Source organism: Xyrauchen texanus, chromosome 38 (assembly GCF_025860055.1).
Source record: "Xyrauchen texanus isolate HMW12.3.18 chromosome 38, RBS_HiC_50CHRs, whole genome shotgun sequence".
Lineage (NCBI taxonomy): Eukaryota > Metazoa > Chordata > Actinopteri > Cypriniformes > Catostomidae > Xyrauchen > Xyrauchen texanus.
Genome location: NC_068313.1, coordinates 22683167 through 22706262, shown reverse-complemented (window position 1 = coordinate 22706262; position 23096 = coordinate 22683167). Strand labels below are relative to the sequence as shown.

The 23096-nt window shown below is 38.1% G+C and overlaps 1 protein-coding gene and 1 pseudogene across 1 annotated transcript in view; one reads left to right on the top strand and one right to left on the bottom strand.

Annotated features, from left to right (window-relative positions):
• Positions 1-3274, bottom strand: part of LOC127631678 (pre-rRNA-processing protein TSR1 homolog) — a 33588-nt pseudogene extending 30314 nt beyond the window's left edge.
• Positions 1758-23096, top strand: part of LOC127631782 (serine/threonine-protein kinase TAO1-like) — a 37969-nt gene continuing 16630 nt past the window's right edge. The window contains exons 1-4 of the mRNA XM_052110121.1: positions 1758-2139; positions 21383-21606; positions 22310-22381; positions 22899-23000. Of these exons, the coding sequence (XP_051966081.1) occupies positions 21475-21606; positions 22310-22381; positions 22899-23000 (306 nt within the window). The 5' untranslated portion in view covers positions 1758-2139; positions 21383-21474. The remainder of the gene's footprint in view (positions 2140-21382; positions 21607-22309; positions 22382-22898; positions 23001-23096) is intronic.

Genomic DNA, 23096 nt, shown 5'->3' with positions numbered 1-23096 from the left:
GGAACCAATAAAACGCATAGGCCTACACCCAGCCCACTGAAGTTTTAAACATTGCTACACGACATATCGTAATAGATGTTTATTATAGATGTCTCTTGTGGCCAGTGGGAGTTTCCCACATTGGGAGGGCGGAACTGGCGTTCCAGGAACCAGGACGAGAGGCGGAGAGCAGCATTGGTACGAATCATTTGATCGAATCGATTCGGTTCAATGAACCGGTTCAGGAAGCTGATTCACCAAATAGTTTGAGCGGTAACTGACAAGGGTTGAACGTTTGTTTTAGCATTGCCAACACAGCAAATTATTGTGGAAAAGCCTTTCCCAGTTCATAAATTATTTTGGTTTATTATAGATTTTTTTTCACCTGGGACAGGAAAAACGGTGAGACTAGGCTAAATGTATTTAATTAATCTATTGATTTTGTTAACACAATTTTAAGCACATAAATGGACATTTTCTAGCCACAACCCCATTTTATATGTTCTAATTGCTGAACTATAACAGTACCTCAAAACAGTTTTTAATTCGCAGTAAAAGAAAGCTATCAATACCATTCATATTTGTAAGTCTTCTGATCTTTTTCCATTTGATTGATTTCTTTTTTTAATATTTTTTAATTATCATACACCCCAGATCTATTTTTTTTTTTTTTCTCAATGATTTATTTTAATTGATATTTACTCTCTTTGAATGACATGTATTATTTACTAAAGAAAAATAAGAAGAAGATTAAATGACAAGGAGCCATTCACACTGAACACGGCCCGCGCTGTTCATCTATAAACGTGGGCTAGACGGACGTCTTTGACGGTTGCGCCGCGTCTCGCTGAGACACCTGCGTTCAGTGCCAGTCGTTGCGCTAATTCTACTTTTTTTTATCCATCCATCCATCCATCCATCCATCCATCGTCAACCGCTTATCCTGTGTACAGGGTCGCGGGGGGCTGGAGCCTATCCCAGCTAACATTGGGCGAAAGGCAGGGGACACCCTGGACAGGTCGCCAGTCCATCGCAACTTTTTTTTTTTTTACATTTACAAAAACACCCCGCACTGCATTTTTCGCTTTATATAGTAAAATGTGTTTTTGTTTATTAATATATCATTATAAAATGGTTGGATTTCAATATGTCACCTACCTCACCGATTCACTTCTGAAGTTCTCCCTCACCTGTCGAGTGATTTTCACAAACGCTTTGCGAATCGGCTCGATTGAATCATACAAATCGGTTCAAAAGAATGATTCACTTGCGAATCGGACATCACCATGAGAAGGGCACAGCGAGAAAAATCACAGCCACCACCACCTGAACATGATCATCACCAAAGTCTTTCTAGCAAGTCAGTCCACTGTCGGCCATCTTTGGAACGCTCTCGGGAGGCTATTTCCAGTCATGACAGTGCAGCTCCTATCTACTTGAATGGGGGAACAGCGAAGTCTCAAAGACGGTTGGTCAAGACTACGATCAAAGAACATATTTCAAAACAGAAATACAATTTGATAACACTAAATTCACAAAAGTATCTTATTTACCTCATATTACGCTAAACCACGAAATTGTCCCGGCTTGTTTAGCTAATGCGCATGCGCGTTCTTGAGATGATTGACAAGTGATGTCTGTTTCTAAAAGGTGATTGGCTGTTTTACCGGTAAGGCGGGACTTTCTTTCCACATCCGTTGACCGTTGGGCGCTCAGAACACCTTGGTTGGGCGTTTCAATTTATTCCATTCATTTAAATAGAAGTGGCCCGTCTCAGCTAAATAGTCTCTGTCATCACCCAACTGCTCAAACACACTGGGTCAAAAAAACAACAGCGTTCAACACCGAATCTGAGGTGTGGTCTCGGCGTCTGTTCGGGGACTGTGTTCGAAAGGATCGCGTATTAACTCTGTTTTTAAGCCGTCAGGGAGTGGATCTGTCTCGGACGCCATCTTTTTAGCAGCAGCAGCCCGGGAGGGTGAAGAGCTGCTGGGCAACACCGGGCTGGAGGAGTTTCTGCTCCGGAGACTCATGCTTGACAGCGACCGTTAAGTTGTTTTGCTACTGATTCGGGGTCGACAGGGGTAATTCTGTCTTATGGGTTTGTTGTTGTTGGAGGAGTTTGCTTGGGCTGGCTGATCATCCTGGCCTGTTGGGAGGGTAAGTGAGCTGTTAGCGCATCTGCTAACTTTGAAAGTTAATGTCAAAATAAGCAGTTAATGTCTTTAATAACGCAACCGAGATACATTTTAGATTTGTCTATAGACTGTTACTCATTTCAGTGAGTTAACTTGAAACATGGTTCCACAAGTTCGTTTCCACCCAAGTTGTAGAAGTTTTGGCAGCATGTGATGTAACTTCATGAACTCACTGTTAACCGATCATCCTCATATTTCATCATGTTGAAATGCACTTGAGTATGTTGGGGTATTTATTTATTTTAGTTCTGATGTGTGTTAAATGTATAATGTGTAACAGGCATTCATCCACATGGCTCGCCAATGCTTCCAAATCTAGTGTTGATCATGGTATTGGCTTTATGGTATTTTATGTCACTAACATTAAATCCTGATTTAATGATGCATGTGCTCTGAAATGTACACACTCTTGTTGTACAGTGTGACATGAACTGTAGATCAGCACCTGGTTGTTTACTATGCTGATGTATTTGTGTGAACAGCTGTTTAATTAGATGTATTTGTTCAGATGATTCATGCAGTTGAGATGTATAGACTAAATATTATGATGGATAGTCATGCTCTTTACTGTCAGGAAGTTTCCTTGTTGCGGGAGACCTGTATTTCAATTGCATGCATGATGCCTTCATTGTTGCTGATATGGTGATTCATAAAAGGCTCTTATTCATTGACTGCTTCGTTTCTGGTCTTTTACATTATTATTGGTCTACAGCGTTTCCTGCTGTCACCTGTGTATTGGTGCTTACATTCTGAGCTTGCTTGCAGAGGAAATGGCTGCAGTGATTAGAATGGAATGAAGCTCTGCCATGGTGCCCTGTTGCATTTGTTTATGGCTTTGCATTTCGCATAAACATGCAAACTGGTGGTATGTGAACGAGAGGCTGAATAGTGCCTCTGTTGTTGAGAGACACTGCCTGCTTTCTCCGCAATTGTCTTACTCTGACCTCATTGCTGCCACTTAAATCTGGGCCTCTGTCCTCTCGCCACACAGCATCCGTTACTGAGCCCTCGGGGTCTCCACTCCTACATCCATCTGATATCAGACCTCTGATTATCTTAGATGTCATCAAGTTTTTCTCCAGCTTTGTGTTTGCCATGGTCTATTGAGTTTTGATGGTATCCGTACATCGCTCTTTCTTGCAGGATGGTGATTGGCTCAGATTTATTTTAAGGGTGTCCCAATACCATTTTTGGGGGGATTGAATATGAGTATCCATGCTTTTTTCAGGACTCACTGATACCGACGCCAACCCTAGGGATGGGCATTTTTTTTGAGTAATTTTGTTGCTGAATACTCTAACCCAGTCAGTGATTCTCAATATTTTGCTGGAGTGCCACTTACACTTCACATTTCTATGTCTCCTTTATCTGACACCTGATTCTATTGATTAGCTCATTTGTGGAGGGATCAGTGATCTGAAATGGGTGTCAAATAAGGAAGACATACAAAATGTGAAATATTAGTGGTACTCCAGGAAAGGATTGATAAGCAGTGCTCTATCCTACTAAAAAATTAGTAACCGATTAATCATAAATTAAAAATATCAAGTATGACATGTACATGAATCTTATATTTTGTTTTATTCATTACCAGTTTAGACATTACCAAGAACAGTTTCAAAATTAGATAACTTCAACAAAATGAACTCAATGCATTAATAAAAATGGAAAACCAAAAATAATCGGAAAAAAACAAACTAGGATGTCCCGATGCTGATACTGGTCATAACGTCAGATCTCCTTTGTCAAAACAAAACAGAAACACTTCAAAATAAAAGCTTTGTCAAAACAAAAACTACATTTATTGGGAAAAAGTATGCTAAAAATATGTCACTACTTTAAATTTATGTAATATTCACGGTTATACTACTATTACTTATTATTATTATTATTATTATTATTATATATATATTATTATTATTATAATAATAATAATAATAATACATCCGTAGTAATCATAATATACTTAAGCAGAATCTAACATCTGTGATACAGCACTTTATTTGGCAAAATCTAACTTCAGTGTTGTATTTTGGATTTTGCTGTGAGGTTCTGTTTATAAGCACTTCACTTTTGATTATAAAATGTATACTGTTGATCTGGAGTTCAGAGAAAAAAAGAAGAAAAAAAAGTTATGGGACTCCATATCGGCAAGTACCAACCAAGAATTAACTATCAAAAATCATACTCGTTCTCCAAAAAATTGTATCAGGACATCCTTAAAAAACATTTGCTCTCACCCGGAGCAACAATGTCACCAAATCTGACTGCATGAGGTTAATGCACATACAGTATTTAAATTCTGAGTCTACATAAAGACTATGACATTGTAATTATTTCACATTTTATTATTCAGAAAATTAAGTGTTTTTTATGTACTGTGCCTGTGTTCAGATATTTAACACATGCACTCATACTGATCTGATAAGCTCAAAATTTGCTATGCATTTTGTTTCCACTGATATAAAGCTGACACACAATGTAACTGCGAGATTCAAAGGGAGAAACCATGTAATTCAGCACTGCTCACGGCAAGCAAATGTGCAAAGGAAAATTTATTTGAGATATTCGAGTAGAGTTTTAATACTCGAGTAGCTAATGCAGAACAACTCTGTTACCCTATCACCCCTGCACATCCCTTGCCGATACCTGTTTTTTGTTTTATGTTTTTTTTAATGTAGTTTTCAAATACTATAGTGTAAAATTACAATACTGCATAAAAATCCACATAAAAAATCTTTATACAAATAATCACTTTAAACAAAACCAAGAGAGCTGAGTTTTTTTGGTTTCAGATTAAAACCAAAATGTAAAGGCTGTCTGTCAAAAAGGATTCTTTTGCTAATTTAAATAGACTCAGCTTGAATGGTCTGCTAAATCATTTCTATGGTACTATTGACACGCAAAATGATCTACACAGGTGCAGCAGCTTGGACGCATGGCTTAATCACTCACAAGGTCATACACAGTGTTTATAAATACACAGCAGTGCACCGGTGACACAGGACAGCACCTCTAAAGCTCCGCTCTTTCCGAAGAGAGGGAGAGTGGATCAGAGCTCTGCTGTTGTTTGTCTTGCAAATGAGGGAACTCTCTCTTTGAACAGAGGACTTTCCCTAGACATTCCTCCCAATCTGAATGTAAAGGATGTTGTTATACAGTACTTGATCAAGAAAGGGTAAGTTGTTTGATAAGAAACATAATGAAGAATTGCTATACAGTCTTAATACTACCCATGGACAATCAGCACTGATAGAGCATGTGTCTCATTAAAGTTCAATCAGCAACAAGTGGAAAATAAACTATTAATACAATTATCCAACTATGAAAAGGCAGGGAAGGAGTTTATAAATATAATAATTATTTATACAATATTAAGATACCATAATCTAATTTATTAAATACAATTTAAAATTAAATTATATATAATTATGATATTATGACAATGAATCAATAACCAAAACACATCAGACTATGTTTAATTGCACCTATGGGTTATCAGTTTGTCTTTATTTTGACACTAAGTTTATTTTTTATGGGGTCATCTATCATAATATAGAGAATATTAACTGGAATATAAATATCTGAAAGATTTGGTGTTAAAAAAAAAAAAAAGTGCTGATTGTCCATGAGTAGTATTTTCAGTGCATTTTTAATGATATAACAAGCTGGAATTAGACGGATAAATATGTATACACAACTTTAAGTACTGTTTTCATGTTTGTCATAACATTGGAAAGTTAGATAAAGTCCCAACACTGAAGGAAATGAGTAAAGGAATGAAGAATGTTGATGTTTTCTAAAAGAGCTGATTAGCACTGGAATGGTTGATCAGAGATTTGAAGTGCCATTAGCACGCAAACTGAGTGAACGGGAACTACAGAAACACTGAATAAAGCAAGAGATGCATTGGGAATTCCTGCCCTCCTGTTGTGTTGTCCTGTCCTCCCACATTCCTGCTGTGTCTTGTTGAATGGCATGATGGGGTGTCTTCTCATTCCGTCTTTCATAGTCTTGCCCTTACAGTCTCTTTGTGTATGTCACATGCTAAGCATCTGGCAGCTAGCATCAAGTAAGGCTATATCAGAAGCAAAGCTTTATACATTTTCCCCATGGAAAAAAGCTTTGAAGAGCATTTAATAGTGCAGCACCGTATTGTTCTGTTATTAGGAGTTCATTGATATGGGTTTTTCCCAATGGCGATGCAGAAAGCGATATCTAGAGACCCAAGTGGCCTGTGTGAATAAAAACAATGTGTACAATGTATTAGGTGTGCTCCGATCAGGATTTGTACAGCCGATACCGATCATTTCACCTTTTATCAGGATCTCTGTCATAACTGATATATGTTAGCTTTCTGCACACTATTAATTGACGTTTCCTCTTCCCAGTAATATCACTTTGCCTAGTTTTTGCTGTTATAAAAAGTTTAAAAGGCTTATTAAAAAAGCATTTTTAAGACTTTAAAACATGTAGGCTAACAAAATATTCTCTATATTAAGATAGATAACCCTATAAAAATTAAGCTTGGTGTCAATATGAAGATAGCCCATAGGTGAAATTAAACAAATTCTGATGTGTTTTTGGTTATTGATTCGTTGTCATGATGTCATAGAATTATTATTGTTCCTTTTTTTTTTATTTAGTTTTTAATTTTTCATTATATTTAATAAATTATATGGTATCTTTAATATTGTATAAAGAATTACTATATTAATGATCTCCTTCCATGCTTTTTTCATTTAGTTGGATTACTGTAATAATAGTAAATTTTTCACTTGTTGCTGCTTGAACTTTAATGAGGGGAACACGTGTTCTCTCATGAGGGCAAGAGATGAAAGGAAAGGGTGCATGTTTCTGGACTCTACAGGTGCTACTATTGTTAAAGCTGTTTAATTGGGAGATATTTAAGAAAGATGCATTATTACTGAGATGCCTGTGCCCAGCAGAGACTGAGAAGCTGCCCCCATGAAAGATAGTAAGGATCGATTCACAGCATGCACAGTTTTCCCTTTGCTTTGTGATGTGTGAAATGCCACATTAACAGTACAGTACACAAACGTTTCCTATTCACAAGTATGCTGTCTTAAACACTGCCAGTATTTTCCACACTCCATTGTGCCATGACAGTGCTGCTGAAATCTTAATGGAGCCACGCGTCTTCTGCGACACGACCGATCGCTTTATGCTATCGGCCAAATTACCGATCGCAGAGCATCCCTACTATTAGGGGTGTAATGGTATGAAATGTTCATGTTGTGATAACCATGAAAAATACAGCGTTATTGCAGCATCATGGAATTATCAGTCTTACAGGTTCCATGCAGTTAGGGTTGGGGCGGGGTTAGGGCATCTGCTGCTTGCCAGTAACAAACCTTTGTAGAATGGGCCTCAACATGTTAGACATGCTCTATTATGAAGGTTATATGCATCTTTATTTGGGCTGCAACGGTACACAAAATTCACGATTCGGTACTTAACCTTGGTTTTGTGGTCACGGTTCAGTATGGTTTCGGTACAGCAGGGGAAACAAAATCTTTATTTACAAAACAATGGCTTATAGGTACAATTCTTATTGTGAAGGCTCATTTATACATGACTTTACTATTTCTTCAACAAAATTACAATACAAAACATAAGAGCCTTTTATATGCACATTGTATATAATCTTCTTTCTGCTGCTCCCATTAAGGGTGGCCACAGAGGACCATCCGTGATCCACATATTTGATTGGTCCAGTGGCTGGGGGACTCTTACTTATGCACATTGCATATAAACATTAAATATAATAAAAGTAAAATAGTATAACAATTGTAAAAAGATTTCTGTGCCTTTTGCCTTTCAGCTCACCGCTAATTGTCATCCGATAAATCGGGCGATGCAGATAATTAAAAAAGTCAGAATATCAGCCAATTTATATATCAGCACCAGCGATATATTGGACAACCATTAGTGGTGAGCTGAAAAGCAAAAGACAATGACATTTTCACGTTTGGCATATTTGTTTCTTGAGGGTGCCAAAAATCACCTGCTTGCTGTTTTTGTTGTTTTGTGCCATCATGTTACTACAATAATAGACCGGTGTGCAACACGGTCTCATTTAAACGGTCCGCATATCAGAGCCACGGCAGATGCGTTTGAGCTCATAATGTTAAAGAGTACCCAGTTTCATTCTCCCTCTCTCTCCTCAACAGTTCCCTGTAACTTGTAACTGATTTGTCCAATGATAAAAAGGCAAATGTCAATAAAACTAATATAATTTACTGTCTGCTAATATGCGGACATAATCTCATTTAAACTGATGTAATAAACAAACCTCACAAAACTTTAGCAGATCTAGCATCCTGTGGATCACTCATTTACCTTTTAAAGGACATATTCTATCAGTCTGTTATCAGCAGTTCCCTGTCACCTTTTAACTTTCTTTTCTTATGATAAAAGGCAAATATTAATAAAACTTCTATTATATACCATATGCAGATATGTCATTTAAACTGATGTAATTCGCAAACCTCATGATTATCCAGCATTTTATTCTTGTCGTGTGCTCCTCTAATATCTTCCTCCTGAAGCGTGAATTCTATCACCCAGAATCAAAACTTCAGGATCATGATCAAAATTTCCTCTAATTCATAAATCATGACGGTCACTCAATGACAATCCAAGCTGGTGATCCAGGCTGTTTAAACTGTCAGAAAATTGCTGCCCCCACTGGATCGGCACAAGCATGCAAGTGCAACTTCAAAGTAAAAGCGCTTCACTTGTGCTACAAGTAAATGTCTTATTCACTATTCACTGTATGTACAATTGGTTTGATTCGGTACTGAGAAAATGTGATTGCTAACATGGACATGCCATCCATGGTTGCTGGACTACTGTGTGTACTGTTGTTTCCTTTTTCCTAATATATTAACAATTAGTTAATGTGCAAATAAATTACAAAAATTTGGTAACTAAACAGAAATCTGAAGAAACTGCTTTCTACCATTTTTAAAATACAATATAATTATTTTATTCTTTTTTACAAAGTTAAAGTTTTGTGTGAAATTGAGTAAATATGGTGCTAAATAAGAGTTTATAGTTTCTTTAGCAGTTTTATGTTTTTGATATTTACTGTTTTAAATTGTGTGATATATCAGCATTGTATCGACCTATCGGCCACCCTGCTCTCTGGATATTTACATCAGCCATTAATACCCATATCAGTCAACCACTACTCACCACTTGTACTTCTCACTCAATTTAAAAACAGTTTTTTTGGGGGGTCTGAATATCCACATTATTAGAGACAGTGGATCTGTTGGTATTGATAATGTCCCTTGCCGGAGAATTACAGCACGTACCTGTTTATATAGAGCGGGCACTACAGAATTGCTGAAATGTGTTTTTGTAAGAACTTTATAACGGGGCTCAAAAACGTTAAGTAGACGCTTAAATCCTGTGTTCTCGATGACTGGGGATGTTCGCATATCAGCAATAAATTCTCTTATGGTGTTCGTTATCGTTTTAACCCTGTCTGAGCATGCAGCGAGATGCTGCTTGAACACTGTGTCAAGACTTGCACGGGCTGTCTGTGGACTCTGGACACTTTTGTCCATACCTAGTGCAAATGCGAGATAATGAGGTGTAACTTTTCAGATTAGTTTGATTAAAAAGGCTTTGCAATTGCGAAATCAGGGCAAAAACGTCCTGTTCAGTACAAGACTGAATGCATAATAATAAAACATAATCTTGGGTAGGCCTAGCCCACCTTTGTCAACAGCCTATGTTACTTATTGAAATTTAATCTACGACACTTACCATTCCAAATTAAGTACTTCGCTATGCTATCAAATTGCTTGAAATAAGAGAGGAGGACATCTACTGAGAGAGATTGTAGCAGGTGTTCAAGTTTGGAATACAATAAATTTTAATAACAATAACCTTCCCAATCATAGATAAATGTAACGAAGCCCACCTGCCTACATTGCTCAAACCTTTTTATTAAAGGGTCAAAATTAAATCTAACTAAATCGCACACAATTGCTGGGATTAAAATGCCCAAATACTTACTGCCCTGCCTGGGCCACTGGAAGCGCCTGGCTGAAAAGACATTACTGGGCAGTACACTGTCAATGCCACAGCTTCGGATTTAGACCAATTGACTGTATCCTAAAAACTTAGAAAAGGAATTAATATTTCTTTGGAGGCAAGGCATAGATCTAGAAGGGTCAGGGACAAATAATAAAATATCATCCAAGCTTATGCGCCACACCTCCCGCCACCACCCCTGGAAAATCATCCTTGTTTCTTTTTGCAGCTGCAAAACCCTGCTGGGCTTCCCTATCCAGAGTTAAATAATCTGAAATGAATCCATTTGTTTGTACCGCCATTAACGGGTGTCTATAAAGTAACTTAATCCATCCAATAAATGTACTCCCAAACCCATACATTTCCCATTCAACCATATTAAACGCCTTTTTGGCATCAAGTGAGATGGCAGTGACCGGAGTCTGATCATTTGCCACTGACCACGTGATATTGATGAAATGCCTAATGTTATCAGAAGAGCTACAGCCCCTAATAAACCCCACCTGATCTATATTTGTAAGATATGTCATAACTTTATTTAATCGATTAGCCAAAATTTGACAATATTTTAATGTCTAGCTGGATCAGGAAAATTGGACGGTAACTCTTACACTCACTTGGATCTTTGTCCTTTTTAAGTTTCAGACTGATCCGTGCTTGTGTCAAAGTTGGCGGAAGCTTTCCATTCTTTAATGATTCCGTATAAATTTCTTGCAAAAGTGGAGCCAGTTCTTTAGCATAAGATTGAAGACTGAGGACCACTTGGTCTCCATATAAACATTGATTTCAGCCTTTAACATTTGTTGGAAATCAGGATTTTGCAAAAGGGATACATTAAAGCACCAACTATATGATTTCTGCTCCTATATGTTGTTTTAATATTTGTTTCATGCATGCTAAGATATGTAATCATTCGTGTGACTGTGTACCTTACCGAAGACCCTGTATCCATTTGGTTCGCTGCAGATACATGTACTGTTGAAGCTGTTTTCACACTTTCAGCAACACGCAGCGACAAAACAACCTCATCTCATTCATTTTCAATGAGAGCTGGCGACTTTCGGCAACACGAGTGAAGGCGACCGTTGGCGAACGGATGTGGGTGTGTCCAGTGACACGACAAACTTGAGAAATGTTTAACTTTATGCAAATGAAGAGCGGCTTTCGGGAGCGACAGCCAATACAAGAGAAGATGGTAGAGCTCACGTGATCCTAATATTTTAATAATAATATTAATTATATAGAAATCGTGCTGTTTAGACTCCATACACACCACTAGCAACCTAACAGCCAGCCACTGGCGAAATGCAGCAACAAAGTAGCTGGCAGTGTGAGCGACTTCCAGCAACAAAGCAACCTCATCTCATTCATTGTCAATGAGAGCTGGCAACTTCCAGCGACACGAGCGACAGCGACATCTGGCAAGTAGATGTAGCCGTGGTGAGCAACGTGACAATGTTAAGAAAAGTTTAACTTGATGCAAATGAGGAGCAACTTTTGGGAGCAACAACCAATATGAGTGAAGCCTGTCAGTGGTGCTCATGTCATCCGACTCCATTGAGATAATGGAGTCGAGTGCAAGCAAGACAGAGGAGAATTTAAAGTTTATGTGAGCGTTTTCACTGGTCTACTTGATTCGTCTGTAACCACTAGGGGTGTAAAGACTCTCCGTAAAAACAAAAACTAACAGTACGGTTCGCCACCCATGGTTTGGTAAGCATTGGCACCGTGGTTCACATCAAGTTTAATAACGCATCTGGAGCACAAGGTTTGGCAAAAAAAACTTAAGTGTTCAGTGGACACACACTGTTACAACCTCCGCTAATCCAACTGAATGGATCTGTAATTGGATCTGCTCTGCCTATGTTTCACATTGGTCAACTTGATTACATCACAGTTCTGCACACATTTTGTGTAGTTGAAATGGCAAGCACCAAACGGACAGGCACTGTTTGCAGACATCGCTCGACACAAGTGTTCTGGTAATATATTGATATATGATTGATCATTCACGCGGCGCATACAGAGCCACAGGTGAGTCCAAAGCTGCATTGAATGCAACACTTCATTCAGTTTTTAAATGATACTCAGTTCTAATTTGGACATGAATTGATAACTAAAGTACTTGGGGTGTTATTTTGCCCTACTCCAGTGATAAGGATGTGGGATTTTCGCTAATGAATAAACTAGAGCCCCATTACGACAGCCATTCTCATATCCATTTTAATAGCAATGTTATTCCTTCAATAGTGACAGCTTCTGAATGTTGAATATGTGCTGAGGTGAGTTTGAAATGCACTTTATGTTGATGCATGTTGCATAATAGTGCAGTTTTTAAGTTAAAATGTTGATTTAGTAATTAGAGATGTTTTCTTTTAGTTAAGTTCCCTAACAAAAATTAACCATGGTATTCTTACAGTAATATTGAAGTAACCGTGACTGTAATAACAATGACTGCTATCATCATGGTTTGTTGTTTTACAACAGTAATACTGTAGATTTCATAGTAACCATGATAGTAACTATGTTGATTTTGTGGTTACAATGATTTTACTTCAGATACCATGATTAAACTATGGTTACTCTATGATTTTTATTAAGGGTAAACCTTTTGAAGTGTTTCTTTAAATTTGGCAGTAATATTTGTTTTTCTGAATGTTTCCAATACGAACCGCAACGAACCCAAAAACCGTGATACAAACCGAACCATGAGAAATTTGTGAGAACAGTTACACTTCTAGTAATCGCATACATGGATATAATAAATTATGCATGGAAAATAAATTGTTGGCAATCTGAGTTTAATTTGTACATTGATAGTTTGTTTGTCTTATTAATGTTATGATGCTGTGAGCACTGCTGCAGTTCATATAAAAACACTCTCCCTGTAGAATGTGCATTGTAAGGGACAACAAAATGGATTCCTTGTTAAATTCGAAAATAAGTTTTAACAACAGTAACACTCATCTGTGAACAGATTGTCAAAAGACATGGCCAGATGTGCAGTCACCAATAATGTTAGAGCGACAGCAGTAGGAACAGCCACTAGTGACCAACTAGGGTTGCTCCGATACCAACATTTTGGCTTTGGTATGATACCAGCCCTGGTAACTCGTTATCGTTACTAACGGAGGACGTTTCCTAGACATTCCTTGTAATACTTAAGGCTTCACACTAATACGTTTTTATTTGTGAATGCATCTTTTTCTCTATGTTTTGGCTTTCCGTCCAAACTGAGCAAAAACTGAGCTTTTCAGAAATGCTCTCCAAAATGGATACATTTCAAAACGCAATCTTCGTGGTGTGGGCTGGGAAAAGACACTTTTGAAAAATATAGCTGCAAGCAGCAATTAACGGGCCAAGCACATCCACCATTATTAGGCGTAACAATGGCAATTAAAGAAACCTGGTCATGATTTTAGGCACCAATTGCATTGGGATATAAAAGCTATCACTTTTGGTCAACAAGTGACGATGTCACCAAATTTATATGGTGTGGTCAAGGCATGGTCATGATGACACGTGTACATTTTATGTCAATACGCTAAAGTGTTGCCAAGATGGGGCCTGAAAACCATTCTAGTACCTTGCGATCATATTCAGTGTTGTTAAACTGAAACGGTTTGGTCTATCTACACAAAATCCTTTACTTTTTGTCGGCATGTTCTGAAGGTGGTCTGATTCAATTTTGGTTCAAATCTGACAAATGCTCTGAGTTAGAAAAATATGTTTTTAAAGGAATTCAAAATGGAAGAAAGGAAGTTCCTTGTGAATATGCTAAAGCATTGTGGGGATATAGCCTCAAGTCCAATTTGGCATGCTCTGTCAAATTTGTTTCCGCACTATTTGAGAACCGTTTGACTAATCAACTTGAATTCCATAACTTTTTCTCAGCCTGGTCTGAAGATGATCTGATTCAGCTTTCATGAAATCGGAAGAAACTGTTAACCTTTGCTCCAGTTAATGTTCAGAATGTCCTCTATCTGTGTGCCAAATTTCACAACTTTCCTGCATATGGTTCTATGGTCAGCTGTAGACTCAATGGCAGAAGAAGAATAAAAAGAACATTTTAAGGATTAAAATAGGTGCTTATGCACTTTCAGTGCTTTGTCCCTAAAAATTATGTAATTTGTTCTCATGTGACTTAGTCATGTGATTTTTATAATCTAATGTAACAGTTCATGGAAAATCCTCTAGTTTAAACATTGGCCACCAACATCTACTCCGTTTACTCATTCAAACCATGACTTGTATTACACCTAGATAACTAATATTGGCATTGTATTCATGCTTTTTAGCCAGAGGGGAACTGGCCCCTAATGTGAGCCTGGTTTTCCCCAAGGTTATTTTTCTCCATTAGTTACATCTTATGAAGTATTTTGTTCCTTGCCACTGTCGGCAGCCTTTGGCTTGCTCAATCTAATCACGTTTTTTTATCAAACCACACAATAGACTTTAAAACATTACAGACATTAATGCTTTGAAACAATATGTGTTGTGAAAAGCGATATACAAATAAAATTGACTTGACATTCAACCCAAAACAATCCAAATGGCGGCCCACATTGAAGCGGTGATGGTGTGCCTGCTATCCAATTTGATAGTGTTGTTAAAGGCGAATGTTACCTTGTACAACCTTAACACGACATTCCTTCAAAGGCGAGGGGAATTTTACTCTGAATTTGTGTCCGGCAGCGGAACACCAGGAAAAATGTGTTTCAGACCGTACATGGAATGGTAATTTTTCACATGTGCAGTAAAGGAATTCAAGCATTTCATTGTGGACGAGCTAATTTTCGTAAACGTCCGAAAAGGCAGTGTGGACGGATAGCCTTTTGAAAACAAAACTGCCGTTTTCAAATTTATGTGGACGTAGCCTTTTTATGTCAATAAAGATGTCGTTAAATGTATTTCATTTAAATGAACATTTATTTTACACAGTATTTACTCAAAATTCTCTCATATATTTGAAAACCGAAAAAATATCCATTACCAAGGTAGAATACATACTACTGCTAGTATTTGCACAATACACAAGTGCATTGTATGTAATTAGTGTCAGAATATAGACAAAAAAATATATAATTTTTCCAAGATTACAAACAACCTTTAAAAATGCCTGAAACCCAAAATGGTGCTCAGTTTGGCATGCAGAGTGCAATCTCAGATATTGGCTAGTTATTGTGTCTCTCAGTACTGTTTATTTAGCGCTGATGTGGTTTTAAAGGTGTATGACATGATTTGATTGGGTTGATTTGGTGTGTCTGTGTGGGCAGAGAGTGTGGTGTTATGGTGTGAGGCAGCTGGTGTGGTGTTATGGTGTGAGGCAGCTGGTGTGGTGGGAGGCCGGAGCTCGGGCCAGTCTTGTAATTGAGACATCAGCCGTTTCTATGTGGCTATAGTTTTTGGTGCTATTAACAAATAAAGGAACACAGTTAGGAATGCAGGGCAGTTGCGTAACTTTGCCACCATTCCCCTTGTTTTTAATAAGAGTTCAAATCAAGTTTTAATGATGTAATGTTTTGTCTTATCATAACTGGCTCGAGCACGGACAAATTGGTGCATCAGTTCCTTTTTGTGGATCCCAAAAACCAACAGATGCAATCATTGTCCTTTTATGTTGGTGGTAGATCGCTTTTATAAATTTAAAGTTGACGTGTGTAATTTCTGCACCACTAGCGTCACCAAACGATATTGCGAAACGATAACCCTTTTCAAACGGTTTTCCAAAAATTCCTCCATCTGTCATTTGCCGTGGGAATGGATAGCTCGCCCCAAGCTCACCATTTGCTGAGCCAATTTTGCTGTGTCGGGCTGGTTGGAATGCTCAGGAAATGGCAATATTTTGAATTCCACTGTGTACACTTTTTGGGGAAATCATCCTACAAATTGCTTGCTTACAGTTGGCTCTGCATATTATAGTGGGGTCACTTTTGAGTTTAGTTTTTAGTAGTGCACTTTTTCTCTTCATCAATCCAGGAGCCTAGTTGACCATAAGCAAGGTGACATTGTTATGCAAACTCCTTGGGTTTGCATTAGGAATAGTGATGGGACCAAAGATATCCACCGCACGCATTCAGAGAGATTACAGCTGTTGACCAGGTTTCATGATATATCTTATTATATCGCTCTGTCAGATAGTCAGTCATGCACGTAAGTAGATAAATATCGTTTGGGAGTGCATTATGAGGAGGTAGTTTGTCAGTCTGATGGCCATTGGCTCAGAGATGCTGTTGCCATGGAAACAGATGTGCAAGTTGTTGCTGGGCTTCAGACGGGAACTGGTGCTGGAAGTGATCCCTCTCCTGAGTTTTGGTCAGTGTACTTGAATACCTTGACACCCTGTTTATGCTTAAACCACCCCACATGCATCAGATGAAGGACATTCCAGCCTATCTTGTATGAATTGGCATATCCAAAGTGCCATACAGAAGATTTTTTTTTTACTGCAACAATCCATTTTGAGTAAAACAAGGTGCTCAGGAAGACTCAAGCAGGGCTCCAGGCTATGACTAAAATGGTCACAAATGCAACCAAAAGTAAATGATTGCAACAGTAATTTAAAATGTAGTCACCATTGGCAACAGTCGGGATGTGTGCTTTCATATATATGGTTTTCACCCTTTCTGTTAATGATATGAGATCGCTGGCTGCACGCAACAACAAACACAGCACTCGCCATGATGTTTAATCCATGAACAAATTACTGTCTTGAAATGGGTGTTTATAATGAATCACCCGACATAGCTCGTTTTAACTCACAAGCTCAGGTTAGCAGTTTGGATTCAAGTCACTTTCTCAGCGAAAAGAACTTAACAGTGAATAAAAAAATACATATAAGCCCATTTCTAAATGTATATTAAAAAAACAAACATTGTTAAAAAATATTTTTTTGAACAACTTATGTGGTTGGGCCAGTGAAAATGTTGGCAGGGAAAGTAAAAATCAGAATTACTGGCTCAACAGAGCTAGCAGAAAATACCCCTATCGTTGAGCCCTGCTTTGTGATTGGGATAGATGAATTTAGAATTCCATATTATATTTTTTTAGCGTTATTATTTTGCCCCGTTTTAAAGGGGATGAGTTAATAAACTTAGCTTTTCAAAGCACCTCAGCTACAGTCATAAGAGCAGCACTTTTGTAACATTGTCTTTGAGCAATACATTTCAAAACGATTTCTGTCAGACTTTAGTTTGCCTGCTGTGAGCAGTGTGTACACAGTGATAGATTAGTGCAATAAAAAGTGCTGACAGATGTAGGTTATTTGGCCATTGTGTCATGTCTTGCAAAGCATCTTGCGCTATGAGCATTGCTTGCCAACTTTTAACCGCTTCAACTCTGGTGCATTTATGCCTGCCACCTACAATTTTTACACACATACAATGGACTAATTGCAAATTTGACTCATTTTACAGAGATTTCGATTGGGACCTGGGTAGCTCAGCGAGTATTGACGCTGATAACCACCCCTGGAATCACAAGTTTTTATTCCAGGGCATTGCTGAGTGACTCCAGCCATGTCTCCTAAGCAACCAAATCGGCCCAGTTGCGAGGGAGGGTTGCTAGGAAAATTTACATCACTCCTGTGCGCAGATCTGTCCACTCTCCGCTTTCAAATGGTACCACTTTTGAGGGACTTGTGTATCTAGGAACTTTTCTTCTGTTATTATAAACTTTTCTAGCCCTGCCCCGAACCCGGTACCAGGTCTGCAGCAGTATTCACGTCAACAAAATCACAGACGAAATGGTTTGTTGATGAAGGATTTTTTTGATTATTCAGCTATAATGAATACGAGATGAAAAAGACATGTCATAACAATGCTCTACAGTGTGAGTATTTAACTCTCATTTGCCCCTAAAAATAGATATGTGCGAACCGGAAAAATGATTTATGAGCACAGTGTGTGATTTAAAGATTACAAGACCCACAAAAGAGGGATTTGGCGAGGGGGATTCGCAAGGTTCAACTAATGAAGTCTCTTCACAAGGTTTACCTGAGACGGCTAACGTTAGGGATGCTGAAAACAACGTTAGCAAAGCTACCGTGACACCAGCTGTCACTTCAACGTCCACTGTAGCTGGTGGAGGGAGAGCATATAGATTCAATGCAAATTGGCTCAAAATGGCTAGAGTTCGAAAACAACATCCTGTTCTGCAAATATTGTAGAGGGCAGAAACAGGTAGGCAACTCGTCATTCGTGTCAGGAAACCCGCATCTGAAATGGTGATGGGTCATTTGCAAACGAGTCTGCTCTTGTAGGTGAATGTTGGGAGCCGGCTCGCATATCAGAATCTATTTATACAAATATTTACAAAAAATTAAGATATGAATAATCAAAAGATTTAAAAATAACGAGAAAAAAAAACTAATGAAATAATATAGGCCTAAATGCTCAAGCGCACACATTCGTTCTGACTGTCTGCTCAGACTAACAGCCTCACCTGTTGTTCCTGTCAATCAGACACGAAGTGTCAACCAATGAACCAAAGATGTGTGAGGGAGGGCGGAGCCAACTTATGATGTTCAGATTTTATTAGTTTTGAATTGTTACATTTATATGCACTTGTTTATATACATTAAAAAGTTATACTTTAAATGCAAACGTGAAATAGCATCCTCCTTTTTTTACATTTATTTCAATTTGTGGGATGCTGCAGTTTTGCAAATTATTTATTTTTCTTTTGATATGGTGCATTCTTCTATTATCAGTACCGCCGCTACCTACATGCATACGGGCATCAACTCCCTAGGGGTGCACCACCTTACCCTAGGATGGCACCAGAAAGTCCACCGGCTGCCCTTACTCGCTCTCTATACGTTATTCAAGTACCCGAAAGCAGTTGCGGAATACTGACGATCGCTTGTCGATAGTTTCACGCTCATATCATGTGTAGGGCATAAATTTGGCCAGTGGTGGCCCTGTCTATTATGCTGTTCAGATTGTATTCATTTGGAATGGTTAGATTTATATGCACTTTGTTTATATATAGTAAGTTATACTTTAAATGCAAATGTTTAATAGCATTATTTTTCATAACAAATCAATGCATTTTTAAATACATTGTGGTTAAGGTAAGTATAATTTCATTTAATAATTGAATTGTTGTTTTAACACCAATTATGAAAAGAGCCGGAATACCCATCGCGAATCTGAAACGAGATGGTGTAGGGAAACATAACATCTCACAGCGCCATATCCAGTGCTGTGGATGAGACGGGAGAAACCATCAAGCTCGGTGTCAGCAGTCTGAGGAGGAGAAGAGGAAGCAGCTGAAAATAAAGATAAACAATGCATACTTCATTGTGAAAGAAGAAGAACCTTTCGTCAAATTTGGGCCGCTTATCACAAAAATAGAGTTTACATTAATCACATACGACAATGTGTGGAGATGATCGGTCAAATTGCTGACATAATGACAGATCGCTGGCTGACCTCGAAGTATGCCAGACGGTCAACATACAAAAGCAGCTGGGCAACTGATATCCTTTGATTCTAGTAGGCATGGGTCAATGTGTGATTTGGGTGGTATGTGCTGTTCCACAGATGTGTGTCCCTTAGTACACACACTCATACACTCAGTATAAATATGTATGTAATAAATTGTTTGTTAATAAGCTCTGTATTAAATTTTCACTGTGCTCCTAAATTTCTTTGTGCGCTCCTAAATGAAAACATTTAGGAGCACATGTACTCCTTGAGAAAAAGTTTCCATTCCCATGGCCATTTTATTGATGCATGAAAATATGAGTTTAAGATAATACTGGAAGATATTAAAAGAAGAAACATCATTCTAGAGAAACATTCATTTATAGAAAAAGAAATTAGATATGGATTCATCTAATCCAATAAGCCAGTATGTTATTTATTTCCCTGCTTGAGCTGCGTGAGTTGAACATGCTGAACATATTCTAAATGAACCACTTTAAAATGGGATAATTGCCTCACTCAAATTCATCCTATTTTACATGACATTAATGTCTATATCCACAACATATATGTAATATTACAACTTGCATCTGCACCAACCGTGAAGCGAATAAACAGGTGAATTTGTACAAAATTATGCGCTAGTCAAAATATGCGTTGTGAATATGTTGTTTCCTTAAAAACACGCTTCACGCAGTGTAATCGCTGGACTGATTGGTTGAACACTGGTTTAATTAACACTTGTCCGCAGAGTTGGAGAGGTTGATTAGTTTTAACAAACTTTTAATAACGTGACTCAAGACCACTGTGTTCTGTACCATCTGAACATAAGAATGGGTCCCATGTGAACAAACATTGCATGAGAAATGCATCTGAAATTGTGTTAAATCAGCTTAATTGCAAAGGTCTTCCATAAGACCAACTAGTTTGACAGACAGCAAACTGACAAACCGATTATGAAAATATATAGATTTGCACATCCCTAGTCCCTGTGTCCTGTGACACCTATGTGTAGCCCGGACAGGGTTCTGAATAGGACATGTCTGGTCATGGTCCGAGTTGTTTTGAGTAAAGCAGAAGACTTGACAACAGGAAGCTGAGGGCTGTGGAGTCAGTGCTGGAGTTTGTGAGATTGGGAGGGCCATCAATGTTGTGACTGTGTTTCTCGGTTGTCTCCAGCACATTTCCTCTCTCCCTCTCTCTGAGGCACAGAAGAGTAACTTGCTGTTCTGCACAGTGACTGACCACATCTACTGTAATGCACAAAGTAGGTGCATTAGCCTGTGCTGTTTTGCTGCAAACAGCACTTTGAGCAAGTAGTTCCTTGTGAACAGAATTTTTATGATTCTTTCATCATAGTGCAAAGTGTTAAAACTGATGTGTAACTTTTTCAATGTAAAAAATGTATTCCAGTTATTTTGCTGATACCACTGTTAGTAATCCAGTTCTTGGAGGACTTCCTCCAACTTTAAACACTGTGGCTCTGTGGCACTATATACAAATATTGTGCTGATTGTTGGAGCATCCCAACCACCCAGCAGAATAACATTGGTTCGACCAATGGTGTGAGTTTGGGGTGAGACTATCTGTTTGTTTGACTAATGCAAGACATGGGAGTATTCCAGAAATCTGTTTATTACTATTACTCTTCAGCTTTAAGTTTTTCATATAGTTTTTCTCTCTCTCTCTCTCTCTCTCTTTGGTCAGGTGGTGGTCCGTATGAGGCCGCTGTCTTGCAGATGAGCCATCAGTGGGGGCTGTCGTGTCACAGACCCAGATAGTGACTGGCGTCGCCCAGCATGCCCAACGCTGTTCGCACGGGGAGTCTGAAGGACCCCGATGTCGCTGAGCTCTTCTTTAAAGAAGACCCCGAAAAGCTCTTCTCTGACTTAAGGGAGATTGGTCATGGCAGCTTCGGTGCTGTATACTTTGTGAGTATCTTTGTATTTTATTTAAACATTTACATTACATTTAAGCAGATGCTTTTATCTAAAGCAACTTGCAGTGCATGTAAGATATACATTTTATCAGTTTGTGGCTTCCCATGGAATCGAGCCCACAACCTTATGGTTTCTAGCACAATGCTATACCATTTGAGCTAATTATAGAAAACATGAATGCAATGCATTGTAGAGTTATAACAGAACCCATTTATTTTCTCCTTCTATTCAAGGTATACTTTTTATCACTTTGAATGTGCTATGGGAATTGAACCCATGACCTTGGTGTTGTTAGTGCCATGTTCTACCATTTGAGCTATTTATAAAAAGTACGATAAAAGCTATAGCAGATTAAGAGTAAAATGAATCAAAGAGTTAAACCTTAATTTAAATGTTTTGGACACTTCTCTTAATATCTCTGCATCTGCTCTTCAAAGAGTGATTTAACCACCATTTCACCATTACAGTATGGACAGCAGGCATACGTAATAACACTTTATTCTTCTAAAACTAACAAATAGCATTTGTGTTCCTAAATATGTAAAGAAATCTTCAGTCTGGAAAAGATTTTCTGATCTTCTGTGTTACATCCTTGCCAACTTTTGAATAGTTTATATACAGTAGATCTTGAAATTATTCTCTGTGTAATTAAAAAAATGATTTTAGGGATACTGATTTTATTTATTTATTACAGGCACGGGACGTGCGGACCTCAGAGGTCGTGGCCATTAAGAAAATGTCATATAGTGGGAAACAGTCCAATGAGGTAAAAATATAAAGTTCCCAATAAAATGTCTCATGTTATTGCAGAGTCGCACTTTTCTTTTGAATTTACAGAAAGATTATAGATAATTGTGGCTCCCTTCAGACTGCAGCCCAATACATGTATCCCATTATTCATTATATAATCAGAGCTCTGACGCACTGTCTTGTTTTCCATTCACCAATAGGCATGTAAAAGGTTTAGCGAGGTGACTGTGGAGGATCATAACTACCTCTCTTAGAGGCGGAGTAGAAAGGCTTTATTGATCTGTTTATCGTAGTCTTGTCTTTCCATAATAAGACTGGCAGGAAAAATAAGCTCAAAGATAAAAGTTTTTTTTAGTTGTTTGAGGATAAATTGTGTCATGCATTTGTAACTTGAGATTCTAATCAAGGTTAAAGTACTTTAATTTTAAAGTATTTTGTCCTTATGTAGCTGCATGCAGATCTTGTTGCATTGTGATGCATCCTATTCGTGGAAATGAATTTGTTCTAATAAATTCTGTCTGTAATTTTTACAGAAATGGCAAGATATAATAAAGGAGGTGAAATTCCTTCAGAGGATCAAGCACCCAAACAGTATAGAGTATAAAGGATGCTACCTGCGAGAGCACACAGCATGGGTAACAATCACAACTTACACTTGTGTAAACAGAGTAAATCACAGGCAATCCTGAAGAAATGTGTTAGTTTTTGTTTCTGTAATTATTACATGCCAC